This window comes from Plectropomus leopardus, chromosome 18 (assembly GCF_026936395.1).
Source record: "Plectropomus leopardus strain MGB_pleo_1.0 chromosome 18, ASM2693639v1, whole genome shotgun sequence".
Classification (NCBI taxonomy): domain Eukaryota; kingdom Metazoa; phylum Chordata; class Actinopteri; order Perciformes; family Serranidae; genus Plectropomus; species Plectropomus leopardus.
The window spans coordinates 19,317,186-19,329,605 of NC_142193.1; the positions used below are offsets into that span (position 1 = coordinate 19,317,186).

Consider the following 12,420-nt stretch of genomic DNA (forward strand, 5'->3'; position numbering starts at 1 on the left):
AAAACAAAGAAATAACTGTTGTCATAATGGATTTCTGCTCTACATGCACTCATAACACTTCAGCAAAAAAAAAAAAAAAAAGATTAGGATACTTAGTAATCTGTTTTCTGTCCATCTGAACACATGAAACCACCTAATGATAATAATGACAATATTTGGTGTTATCAGGCCTTTTTTCAGCAAAAAACATGAGGTAATTCATTTTTAATGGTGATTAACTCATATCAATGAATAAAGTGATGTTTTAAAACTTATTGCATATGTATTTGTATGTTATTTGTCAACACTACTCAGAATATCATACATTTCTGAAGTATCTTCAGAAAACCACATGTATTAACCTCCTGAGATTAATATTCCATGACATAATGAATAAAATGGATTATAAACTGACTGTATTATTAGAAAATCAAATCAGAACAGTATTTCTCAATTTAACCAATACTTAATTGTCACTCTCAGTGACACTTATAAGTAAAATAACATCTTACATTTACTTTGAACACAGTTGAAAAACAAATGATGTACTTTTACAGTACAATTAAGAGATTAGAATGTGCAAAACACTTCTTCCTTGCATCATGGTCGGCCATGCTTGTTAAAAAAGGGGGGCAGGGCTTTAATGCAGTCGATTTTAGATTATGTGGAACACTGTGGTTGGCTCACAGACATCCTATTAAATAATTTGTGATGATGACAGTAATCATAGATCTAGCATCCTAGTAGAGTTAGATTTATTAGAATTTATGTGGATCTAAATGAGTTAAGCACATTTTTTTGTGGTAAAAAAACCAAACATAGAAAATGTCTTTGGGGGGATTGAGTGACAAATACATCACAGGGTACAATATCCCTCATCACTCCTATGTCACTGTTCAGTGTAACATAAAAATATTAAATGCTTTCAGGTGAGTTAAACCTGTAGAATGGGAATATTTTCGATGGGGGTCGTTTGTGTGCTCCCTTATGTGTGGCCCCTATCTGCCCAACGTCTCTGTGTTTACAGTACACGCAGGTGAGCTCAGGTGCAATCACATACACACACCCATGCTTGTGCAGCAAGGCTTTACTATGTACTAATGGAGCGTGTGATGGATTAAAAAATGGGTTGAGAAAGAGATCCAGAAAGCCATTGACAGAAATAAATACAAAATCTCATACACTAATACTTTTTAAAACTTTAATAATTAGGATTTTCACTTAAAAGGCATTATTGACCTCTATCAGCAAACTGGATTTACATTCTATAGATTTATTTCAGCCAAAAATATAACACAAGATGTTTTGATGTGTGAGCCTATGATTTGGGAAATGACAGGCAAGAGAAGTTTTTTTTTTTAAATTTAATCTCTGAGAAACAAATTGTTGGTAAGAAGTGACTGAGATGAAGTTGTTAGATTAGTTGTTAGATGTTAGAATGACCTCAAGCACAATAACTCTTTAAAAACTTCAAAATAAAAGGCTGATTCAGATATTCTTTAAATTAATATCTTTAAATGTGACTGTTTTCAAACAAAACAATTAAGTTACATTCAAATTAAATGAGGGGAATGAGTAGCTCTCCCTCTAAATCATATTCCTGGCACAGTGACGAATTCTCTGAAGCAGCATTTGACCTTCTTGTGACCTTGAAATTAACCTTTCAGTCAGTGTCAGATCTATAAATTTGAATTAAAAAATTGCAGGTTTTACAGTATCTAGTCAAACATTTTGTCAGTTTTCCTTTTTGGGGGGGATTTATAATATGTTAAAGACATTATTTCATACAAATTATTTTGCAATTATTGTTATCATGTTCAGATTTTCTTTCTCTCAACAATGAAGCACACAATGAAAAACTATTTCAACTCAAAGTTTCCATGTATTTGTGCAGCTGTGGCACTTAATGCAAAAGGCAAGTTTCTGCACACAATTTAGCATCATTATGTCAACTTGTAGAATATTAACAAGACACCTTTTAGAGTCTATTATTGAATAAACATCATAATAGCAGGCATTGATGTGATGATAATACATGTATGTCTAATGTTACAACTAGATACACTGATGTCTCTTTAAAGCCTCTGAAAGATCCACACACAAGGTAGAAAAGATCTTTAAGGTAACGTAATCCTAATCCCTGGTCCAGGACAGTTGGAGGTATTGCTGCTGGTAGTAGGATAAAGATAAGGAAGTATGCAGTTGAATCTTCATGTTTAATGTGTCTGTTGGTTTAAAGGGAAATTACCTGTATGCCAGCTACAGGCAATGACGTGTTCTTACCTCTACAATAAATCATACATGGATTTCTTTAAAGCTTGGATTGTTTGATTGCCGCTACAGAGCTAGTTAGCACCAAAATTCTGGATTTCTTCAACGGTACAATTAACTTTAATTTCATATTTCAGTATTTTAAGTTCTCTAAGAAGATGTGAGTTTCCAACTTTCGATTTGTTTATTAGGAAAGTGTAAAATTTGATCTTTTTCACTTTGGAAACACTTGCTATTTGAATCCTCCCTGTATGTTTATATGTGTGTTTGATCATTCAGTAATGAGGATCACAGTCTTCCAGCAGACTGTCAGTGATGTAGCCAACCTTCAGCATGTTTTGGTAGTAGTCTTTCTCCACAGCAGTGTTGACAGTCCAACCCACCACCTCCACACCTCGCTCTGCCCAGTACTGAACGTAGTCCCTAAGTGGAAGGAGTAGGAACATAAAATACAGATCAGCAGATAAAGAACAATCCCAACAGCCTGACAGATATTTCTGATAACAAATAATACATGATAAAGAACAGTGAACCCCTTGGACAAAGCATCATTTACTTATGACTAGGAAAAGTAATCAATAGTGTTAATCTTTAGAAATATGAAGGTGATCAGATCAAATTATTGATGAGATATGAAGCAAAGTCTAACTGGGAGATGAGCAAGATCATTGGTCAGGACGTCCGTGACCCCTTTAGAGTCCACAGAGTTACATCAAGGGGTCTACCTAATTATTGTTTAATAGTTTTTTGAAAATTTTTAATTGACTGAAAATACATATTAATTTGAATTCAACATATTATCAAAGGGAATTTTAAGAGATTCTGCAGTGTACTGAAGCAGCTGTTTCTGCTTAAACTTTATGTTTTTATACATCATTTTCTGTATGCCTAATAGAACATCCTGCCATTGATCATGCCTGTTTTTGAAATTGAGCACCAATGCAGCATTAAGTCTCTGTAAACAGACAGACAAGAATCATAATGCATAAAATAAAACATAAAAACATCCTGCCTTTTTGCGTGCAGAGCAAAAATACAAGAGTGATGCACACACAAAAAGTTCACTCTTCACATCATGTGGGACAGTGTTTAACCCCGTCACTTTCACACAGATTGACACCGAACAATAAAACAAATTCAGTTTCACCTACAGTGAGATGAAGTCTTTTTGAACGAGGATGGCAGAGACACCACAGAGTTTCCACAGTATGTGGTGATGGGCCCAGTCCAACAAGACGTCCAGAACCCCCAGCCACAGCTGACTCGATGTCGACAGGGACCGAGCGGTGCCATCGCCAAAGCGGCTCAGTCTCCAGGGGCGGTGGATGAGAGCTGTCACCACGTTGGGGTCAGTCTGACGCATCTGTGGGCCAGAAAAGTCAGAGGTCAAATAAAGGCAGAAAATAGTGTCAACATATAAATAAGGGTCTGAAACGGTCTCATCATAGTTTACTTTTATGATTATGTGTGTGATGGTTGAAGATTAACGCAGCAGCTTTCTAGAAAGGCACGTCATAGTAGGTATTAGCTAAAAAAGAGAGCCATGAATATTACAGTTTTCTTACAGTTTTATTGGTGTGCCAATGCTCCATTCAGAGACAATAAATAAACTATGTAGCAAATAAACAAAGAAGCAAGTATGCAAATAAATAAAATTAGGAAAAGAAAAAGAAAACCATTCATTCAAATACATTAGATAAACATCTGAACATTGAAATAGCGTTTTAAATATGATCATTTGAGTTATATTATATAGTCATATTTTTTGTTACCTTGTAAATGACTTTGGGTTCAAAAGAGCAAACAACGCTAGAATTGTAAAGGACAGGAAACTTCTTATACATCTCATGGAGCACTGCTGCAGCCTAGAAAAGAGGAAAATGTATTAAAATCTACCCAAGAACGGGAGAAATGATAAATAAAGAAATGAGAAATGAGATTACTGAAATTAGTGTCTCCTAAAAGAACCAGGGTCTGCCATGTTAGGGCTGTATATTCAGCACCTTATCAGGTTGATCTTTGACATCAAAGAAGATGGTCAGCTGGTGTCTGATGCATTCCTCCACTGCCTCCTGCAGAGTCGGGACCTTCTCAATGCTGAACTTGTCCCTGGAGAAAAAAAGTAACTGCTATAGTTCAGTGATATACAAATGTTCATTTCTTAATCAGTTACTCACCCAGTGTTACATTCATTTGCGGGGAAAACTTTGTTTTTCTCTGTACATCCCAAACAGACAGCCCTTTCCGAGGGTGACCTGAAGTGAAAGTTAGTGATGCTCTCAAAATGTATTTTTACCTCACTAAACACAGGAGCTGCTGGTCTAACACTGCCCCGTTCAGTTATTATTTTGTGTTATTGTAACTCTGCTGAATCCAAACTCATCCCTTAAAAACACCAAAGTCAAACAAAATACTGATCGAGGCAGTGGCACGGCAGCAGCTCCAGTATTCAGCGAGGTAAAATTACTGTTTTTATCAATGGAGTCTGGCTTTGAAGAGAGCATGGATAAGTTCACTTTCAGATCAGTTCCCTGTCGGAAAGGGCTGTCTGTTCAGGAAATACTGAGGAAAAGACTTGGGAAAGGATGAGGATCAGACTTGGATTATACTGCACGAGCTGTGTGAGAGTTTTTAAATGCATGTTTTGATATAGTTTTGCTGTTGTTCAACACTGACCCCTTTTAATTCAATCAATTATACATCTTCTCTGTTTTCACATTTTTTGTGAGAAAAATTCTCTTCACAAATGTAACATAACAATAATGACAAATTGATATACAAATGGTGATTTGGGTGGTAAAGTGTTCCTTTAAGGCAAAACTAAGGTAACACTACAGCTGTATCACACTTTCATGAACTAAGTCTGTTTCTCTTGCTAACTTATTTTACATCCTTAAAATGTGTGAGAATAGATACTTTAAATGGTGACATATGAATGAGGCTCATTTATGAAACTCAAAATTTTTAGCATTAAGTGAACGAGTGATGTGCGTCTTGTATCATAGACACACCGTCTTTAGTTTCTTTATTTAAGTATTAAATCACAAGCTTAGAGGAGTAGAAATGACATTTAAATATGCTGCATACTTCAGCCTGTGACGAGCGGCAGCATCAAGTCTCTTAAGCTGGACCAATTGCAGTTTGCTAACTGGTCCAGAGCCGTTGGTAGTGCGGTCCACAGTCTCATCGTGCATCAGTACTGGCACCTCATCAGCTGTGAAACTCAGGTCCAGCTCAACTCCAGTGGCTCCGTTTCTGCTGGCCTAAAGTGAGACATCACAGGGAGACAAAAGAAAAATAAAATCTTCGCAAAATGCCACTGTATGATGTAATTGTCTCCTCACATTATTAAAAGAGGGTTGACTTTAGATAATACTAACATACATATTACCCAGAATTCATCAATGTCTCATGTATATGAGAAAAAATACCAAAAAAAAATCTAATTTTATATATATATATATATATATATATATATATATATATATATATATATATATATATATATACACACACACACACACACACACACACACACATATATATATATATATATATACACAGTTTATTTATAATATATGTAGAATAAACATATATTTCATACTAAATTTTGTTATAGGTTGCTGCTGACTACTGGCAAAGTTTGGGACTATTGTAAAAGTGCAATATGACCCATTTCAATATTCAGTAACCACTGACATTATAGAGATTAGCAGCCCGTAAATATTTACTGTCACAACAAAACAAAACAACTAACAGTTGTGAAAGTTGTGACTGGATGTCCAAGACACACTGGATTTGGTTTGATGTCAATATATTAAAAATGAGCAAGTTATTGAAATCACAACCATTAAGTGTACATATCTAAGGCAGTAGGTCACTAATAATGATGGTAAGGGATTTTTGGAGCGCTCTTTGCCACAAACTGACAGCTGTGATAGTTGTGACAGGATGTCACGGACACATGAGAAGTGTTTTTTAAATTCCACTGGTTCATAAAATGGTCCTCCAATCAAATGAATTAAAAGCTGTGAAAATTGTCGTGTGAAGTCCAATTCTTACTGTGGACACAAACTTCTATCATTAAACCGCTGTTCAATATTCTCTCGTCTACCCTCAATTTAAAGTGTTTTGGGCGTTTCGGTGTATTTTTCTCCCTGGAACAGCCCCTGGAGTACTGCATGTAGGCCTACTCCGAGTTTAGACGGCAAACCAGCTCATATCTTAATGGCCACTGTACATTAAGCTTTGAAAGCAGTTTTCTCTAAATTATAGCTCACTGACAATCATATGTAGGCTAATATGAAATCTTTTGCTCAATATTCTTATCAGAAAAACAATACTGACATTAGAATTGCCCCTTTTGAACAATGTATTGCCTAAAAACTGTTTTTTGCTTTAATTTAGATTTTTATTTATAAATATTGAGAACATTTTGAGTACATCTGAATGATTATATATATTGTAATTACAGCCTAGTGCTAAGTGCATGTAGGACAGTTATGAGACACCACAAGCACTGCTGACTCAGCAACTGCAGTATGTAAAAAGACAGATTAAGCGTGAGAAAGGATTTTTTTTTAGGTTTGTGTATGATTGCAGATGTAGACATGGAGATGGCATTAATCTATATAAGTGCATTTTCAAGGGCACATTAGAATACACAATGAGCCACTGATCTGATGAAAACCTAACCAGCTAGTCTTCCTCTGCTTGCTTACACTGCAGAATGAGAAATCACGACATGCAAAGCTCGAGCAGCGTATAAATATAATTATGACACAAAACACCTCATAAAATCGCCCCAATATTGCTTTGAGTTACCTGCATTACTCTATTGTTACAGAAACAAAATATGCAAATTATTTGGGTGTTAAATATATCTAACCTACATTTCATATTTCACAGGTAAAATGCACGTGCACATCTCCATATTATCAGTTTGACAGATGAGCGCATCACCTCTCTGATCGCTGCCATGGTGTTCTCCGGAGCGTCGTGGCTGCCTCCGCGGTGCGCCACCACCGGCACACCGCCCGATGGAGCCCTGGGCCGGAGCACGCGGCCGGCCTGGTCCGCTGGCACCGGAGGAAACCGGAACATCACCATGAAGACATAGAGGAATGCGGTGAGGAGGGAGGCCCCCGTGGGGCTCCGCGTCCCCAACATCATCAGCAGAAACACGGCCGAGAAATACACCACCTCATCCCCGATCTGAAGCATGATGAGCGGTGTTTGTGTCACGATCCAAACGAAGGGTGCACGAGTCCTTGTTTAGAAAGAAGCCATGGATGGAGCTGCAGCTGTTCCGCACTCAGGTGGCTACATGGTGGAGGGTCAGAGAGCAGATCACATACAGATGGCCGAGTATGAGCAGTTTCACTTCGTGATTGTGCAGAGGAAGGAGGAGGCGGCGTCACTGCTATCGTCAATGTCAAGTCTGAAAAATTAAAGGTCCAGTGTGTAAGATTTAGAGCAGTGACCCTCAACCTACGGCCCGCGGGCCATATCTGAGGAGGAAGGAAAACCTCAGAGGGAAACCTGCGCTGATGACAGTAGGAATATGCAAACTGGCCCCAGCCCTCTGCCAGCGGATACAAACTCAAAACTTACTTGCTGTGTGACAACAGTGCTAAAAACTGCACCACTGTGCCACCATAGACCTAAAGATATTTAGAAACACCCTATCAGAATATTCAAAATAAAAATGACTATTAACCTACACCGTGCCATGTGTTTTAGAATATATGCTTTAGGAGAAATGTGCAAAAATGCTATTTTGGTTTTTACCAAATTATTACTGTTACATACAGTATTCAAAAATTTAATTCCATGTTTAAGAGATTGGTTTATTTCAATGTAATTCTTATTTACACACCTTAACATTACATTTTTTTTCTTACCAAACTACTAAGAAACATTTTTATTTCAAAGACAACAATCTGCTGAGAGTTTGGATGCAGGACTGTTCAGAGAGATCTATGACTGTATCAGTAAATCATTTAAGACACCCAGTGCATTAAAAACCTGTTTCTTTTCATTAAAACCAAACATCTGAACCAAAGGAATGCAATTAAAGGAACGAATGCCCAAAAACTGGTCTTGAACAAATGGTAAAGGTAAAAGGCACATTGAAAAATTCACCTTAAAATTAAAAAAAAAAACATTAACTCACCGGCATTAGGCGAATGAATTTAAGCGGAGTACCTAAAAGATGACTGAATTTTATTTTAAGGTGACCAAAAATGCTCCATTGTATTAGTGGTTGTTCATCAATATTGTACTTTAAGGTGAGTCTCTTTGAATTAAGGCTTCCTGTCATTCAGGACACTCTGCTGTGGTCTCTGTGGGCAGTAACCTGATGTGCTGCAGCAGCTGGTCGCAGTAGAGAGGACTCCGCTGTTTGTCTCTCACTGCGTCCACCTCCCTCTTCAGAAGAGCCGGGTGGACCGAGCTGCCTTTCTTCAGGATCTCTGGACAAACAAGACAAAACCAAAGATACAAACCAGACAGGATTTAGCACTCAGGATATGAGATAAAAGAGAAAACACTCAAATAAAAGTAAAACATTCTGTACCAAAAATGAACATCCACCTTAAAAGACTGTAGTAGCAACTGACATCGAAAGCACAAAAACTAGTATTTATCTTCTCATTTAACTTTGCAAGAAAAACAATAAGCCTATTTCCCAAAATGCCAAAATATTCATTTAAGTTTAATTTCTTAGAGAGACTTAAGGGGAAACTTAGGGGAGACTCCAGATCTTCATACAGATATAATATGTAACTTTTCTGCATTACAATGTCTAAAAACAACTGGATCAATACTGTTTATTTTGCTGAGTTGTTACATGCAGATAATTGCGGCTCCTGGTAAAAACCTCATAAACATATGGATCTTAGATTATCAGAGAAACAAGCTAGCAAAACATTAGCTGCAGCTTGGCTCCAGCCACTGCTATGTCACGCCACATTGTAGCAACTTTGATTTTTAATGTGAAACTGCTTTATTCAATGTTTTTACCAGTTCAAATCACTGGGTGCGCTTGCTTTGAAGAGGAGGAGACCTCTGCAGATAATTCAGCTCCCTGTAAAAATCTCCCAAACATCTGGGTCTTATGGTATTAAAAAAAAAAAGTTGAGCACGCATAAGCAAGAGTTGGGCCAGCAGCACCTCCATGAGGAGCTGAACAGCACTGCAGAAACACTGATTTTTAACATCAAACTGCAACCTCTGTGGATAATTTGGTCAAAGGAATCCTAACCAGGAGAAACTGACTGCAGTTACAGCACTGCTCACTCCTTTGTCATGCTGCAGAAAATTACATATTCTAGGTTTAAATCTAGCTATCAAAACTTGTGATCTTTAGTGTATGGTAAATGGAATACCTTTGTCTTTCCCAGTCGTCTGACCACTTAAAGCAGTTTCCCTTTACATGTCACATTCACCCATTCACACGCTCATTCATACACTGTTGGTCGAGGCTACTGTGCAAGGTGCCACCTGCTATTCAGTAACCAATCACACACACTCACACACCGATGGCGCAGCTTTGGGAGCAATTTGGGGTTCAGTGTCTTAGCCAAGAATACCTCGACATGTTGACTGATGAACCCGAGGGTCGAATCACCGATCTTACAACTAGTGGATGACCTGCTCTACCTCAGAGCCACAACCGCCCCTGCATCAAAGGGAGTAATAATAAAATGTAGCCTTTTTTTCCCCCTCTTGTTGGTTTTGGCAGTCAATTGGATTAATTTCTCTCCTAAAACACATAAACCTGAAACAGTTTACCTTAAAACCCAAATTCACTACAGATTAAGGTTTTAGTTTCTAGATTACAGGCAAATAGATCCCTATCCTGATGTTTTCTGTGGTAACACAGTCAAAAGATGCCAGCAGATGGCAGTGATGACCCGCACTGTATCACCTCTGCAACTTTGTGCAGGTGCTGTTTTTTTCCACTGGGAGGCGATAATCCTCTGTTCAAAACGTTTCCCTCCACTGTTCCCACACCTTCTGCTGATCTGCAGAGGTATATCAGATTTCTTGAATTGCAGTCTATGGGTAAATGCTTCGGAAACCACAATGCAAAAGTGCTGTTCCAGTGTTGACACGCCGTCACTCTGGATGAGTTAGCTCATGTAAACTCATCATCTGATACCCGCCTTTGTTCTTCAAGGAGATGGAGGGGATTTTTAGCTTTTGTGTATACTGTACTCAGATGGGATGGAGGTGGTGAGGTGGGACTTTGAATTAATGGAGAACAATGATGACTTGTGAGAAGTGAGTGATACCCGTGCCAACAGTCTGTGTGATTGAGCAGGTAGCGGCCTTGCTGCCAGGACGGTGGGATTATCAGGGTGGAAGACTGGAACAGTGAGAGCAGGAGGGATGAGACAGAGGGGGGTTGGCGGTGCTGTCCGTCATGCTGTCAGGACATGCTGCACACATCAAGCCACTTCAGAGATATGCGTTTGAAATTCAAGAAGCATAAGAATGGGATCAACTATTAAAAGGAACAAAGAGAGATAGAGAGGAAGAAAGAGAGCGAGGAGGGGAAAAAAAAAGAAGCTTCAAACAGAGCTGTGCATGAGAGAGAGGAATGCTTCCACATTTGCGGCGCAGGCGGTTACGGGTGCTGTCAGATACAGACGATCACTCAGCAAGATGTGAGGTCATCTTATTTCACAAAGAGACTCCGGGCTGTCTAAGAATCTACTGTACTTCACAGGGATCGCAGTTTGAAGAGCTGGTTCGCACACAATGGATCATATTTGTATTTTCACACTGTATGGGAGATAAATGAGGGCAAACTCTGAGGCTGATAAACAGTAATGAACTTCTGTCGTTAGTGATGCATTTTCAGACATGAGAACTGCTTAAGTCAAAAAATAACATAATGGCTTCAATGCACAGTATGTAATAGCCAAGCATGTTTAAACAGGGTTCCCACGCTTTTTTTAAACATAAAAATGCAAGGACTTTCCAGTTTCCTGAAATTCCCAATTCCCTCAAATTCAAGGAACCAACAGGTCACAGTTTAGGGCACAAATCATGATTAATTACTTGCAACACTGAGAATTTTATAATGGGAAATAGCCGGGTTTACAATCAGGGTTTCTACAGCTAATAGCAAGTTGGATCCAAGACTTTTTAAGACTTTTTCAATTCCACATGAATGAAATTTAAGACCATTTTTATGATAATCAAAATTGAGGAAAAAACTTTGAGTTACGGACAGTTTTGCTGAAATGTTCCAACAAAAACAAAACTTGTCTCGTGGCAGAGATGAGGGTAGAATAGAAATTGGAATTTTTTGGTCATTGATGGCAGGTTTGACTCTCCATTGTGCTGACTGAAAACTTTTTGCATGAAATACATAGAAGAACATAGCCTCCTATACATTGCCTTAAACCGGCTGTAGCCATGTTGCAAAATATCGGTTAAATAATCAATTTTCACTAAATTTGCTTTTTCACACGTTGTCCAGGGTACAGTGAGAGCTCGCTATCAAACAGTGGATCCTCTTCTCTGAGGATCCTTGCCTGAAAAAAATGAGTATTTTTGTATTTGAGTATTGGTGGTTCCACTATCCTGACGTGATGTTTAACTGAGAGGCATTCAGTAAGTTGTCTTTAAAGAACAGATGCTACTGATTACTGTGATATTTATCAGTGCAGTGTCATGAAGCAGAGAACACTTGATAGGAGGATCAATTCAATGTTGATTTAAGACTTTTTTTATGGGATTTGTTGACAATAAGAAAATTATAAAATACTCCTTGACTTATCCGTTAACCAGTATCAGTTTTAGCAAGTAGCTTTTAGCCAGAGCATGAGTTGAAGATAAATCATGTCCAGCAGGTTGAGACAGAAAATAAATTCTCAAAAATGATCCCTTTCATGTTAAAGCAGGAAAATACAGAATTATGGTGTAGTTTATCAAAGTGGATCCTCAAAATGCACATGCACAACACACAAAATCACTCAGTATGTGGGCGAAGGCCGGTTCATAAAGTTGATCTACATGTGTTATTCTGCCTTCTGCAGTCAAGGTTACAGACACTTTCATAACCAATGGCAACAACAAAAATGCTTATTGTCCTTGGAGGGATTTCAAAAGCTGTCATGCAGGACTAAAATTCACGGTATGGAAGCTATTGCTGCA

The 12,420-nt window shown here is 38.1% G+C and overlaps 2 protein-coding genes across 2 annotated transcripts in view; both read right to left on the bottom strand.

Moving 5' to 3' along the window:
• Nucleotides 1–1,166: 1,166 nt before the first annotated feature.
• On the bottom strand, nucleotides 1,167–7,928 carry LOC121957067 (glycerophosphodiester phosphodiesterase 1-like). The gene is made up of 6 exons (XM_042505573.2): nucleotides 7,213–7,928; nucleotides 5,338–5,513; nucleotides 4,254–4,359; nucleotides 4,023–4,115; nucleotides 3,402–3,613; nucleotides 1,167–2,673 (listed from the first exon to the last, which is right to left on the bottom strand). The coding sequence occupies exons 1-6, from the start codon at nucleotides 7,471–7,473 to the stop codon at nucleotides 2,526–2,528; spliced, it is 996 nt and encodes a 331-aa protein (XP_042361507.1). The 5' UTR covers nucleotides 7,474–7,928; the 3' UTR covers nucleotides 1,167–2,525.
• Nucleotides 7,929–8,073: 145 nt separating this feature from the next.
• The window catches only part of dnaaf5 (dynein axonemal assembly factor 5), a 36,873-nt gene continuing 32,526 nt past the window's right edge, over nucleotides 8,074–12,420 (bottom strand). Inside the window, exon 13 of the mRNA XM_042505572.2 lies at nucleotides 8,074–8,723. Coding sequence (XP_042361506.2) covers nucleotides 8,569–8,723 — 155 coding nt within the window. The 3' untranslated portion in view covers nucleotides 8,074–8,568. The remainder of the gene's footprint in view (nucleotides 8,724–12,420) is intronic.

What these genes read in the sequence shown, in the direction of transcription:
- LOC121957067 (XM_042505573.2), bottom strand. Translation starts at nt 7,473, where the DNA reads ATGCTTCAGATCGGGGATGAGGTGGTGTATTTCTCGGCCGTGTTTCTG. An exon ending in GCCGCTCGTCACAGGCTGAA is followed by an intron (nt 4,360 to 5,337) that starts GTATGCAGCATA and finishes TTTTTTCTCCAG; the next exon opens with GGACAAGTTCAGCATTGAGA. An exon ending in AACCCAAAGTCATTTACAAG is followed by an intron (nt 3,614 to 4,022) that starts GTAACAAAAAAT and finishes TCTGGCCCACAG; the next exon opens with ATGCGTCAGACTGACCCCAA.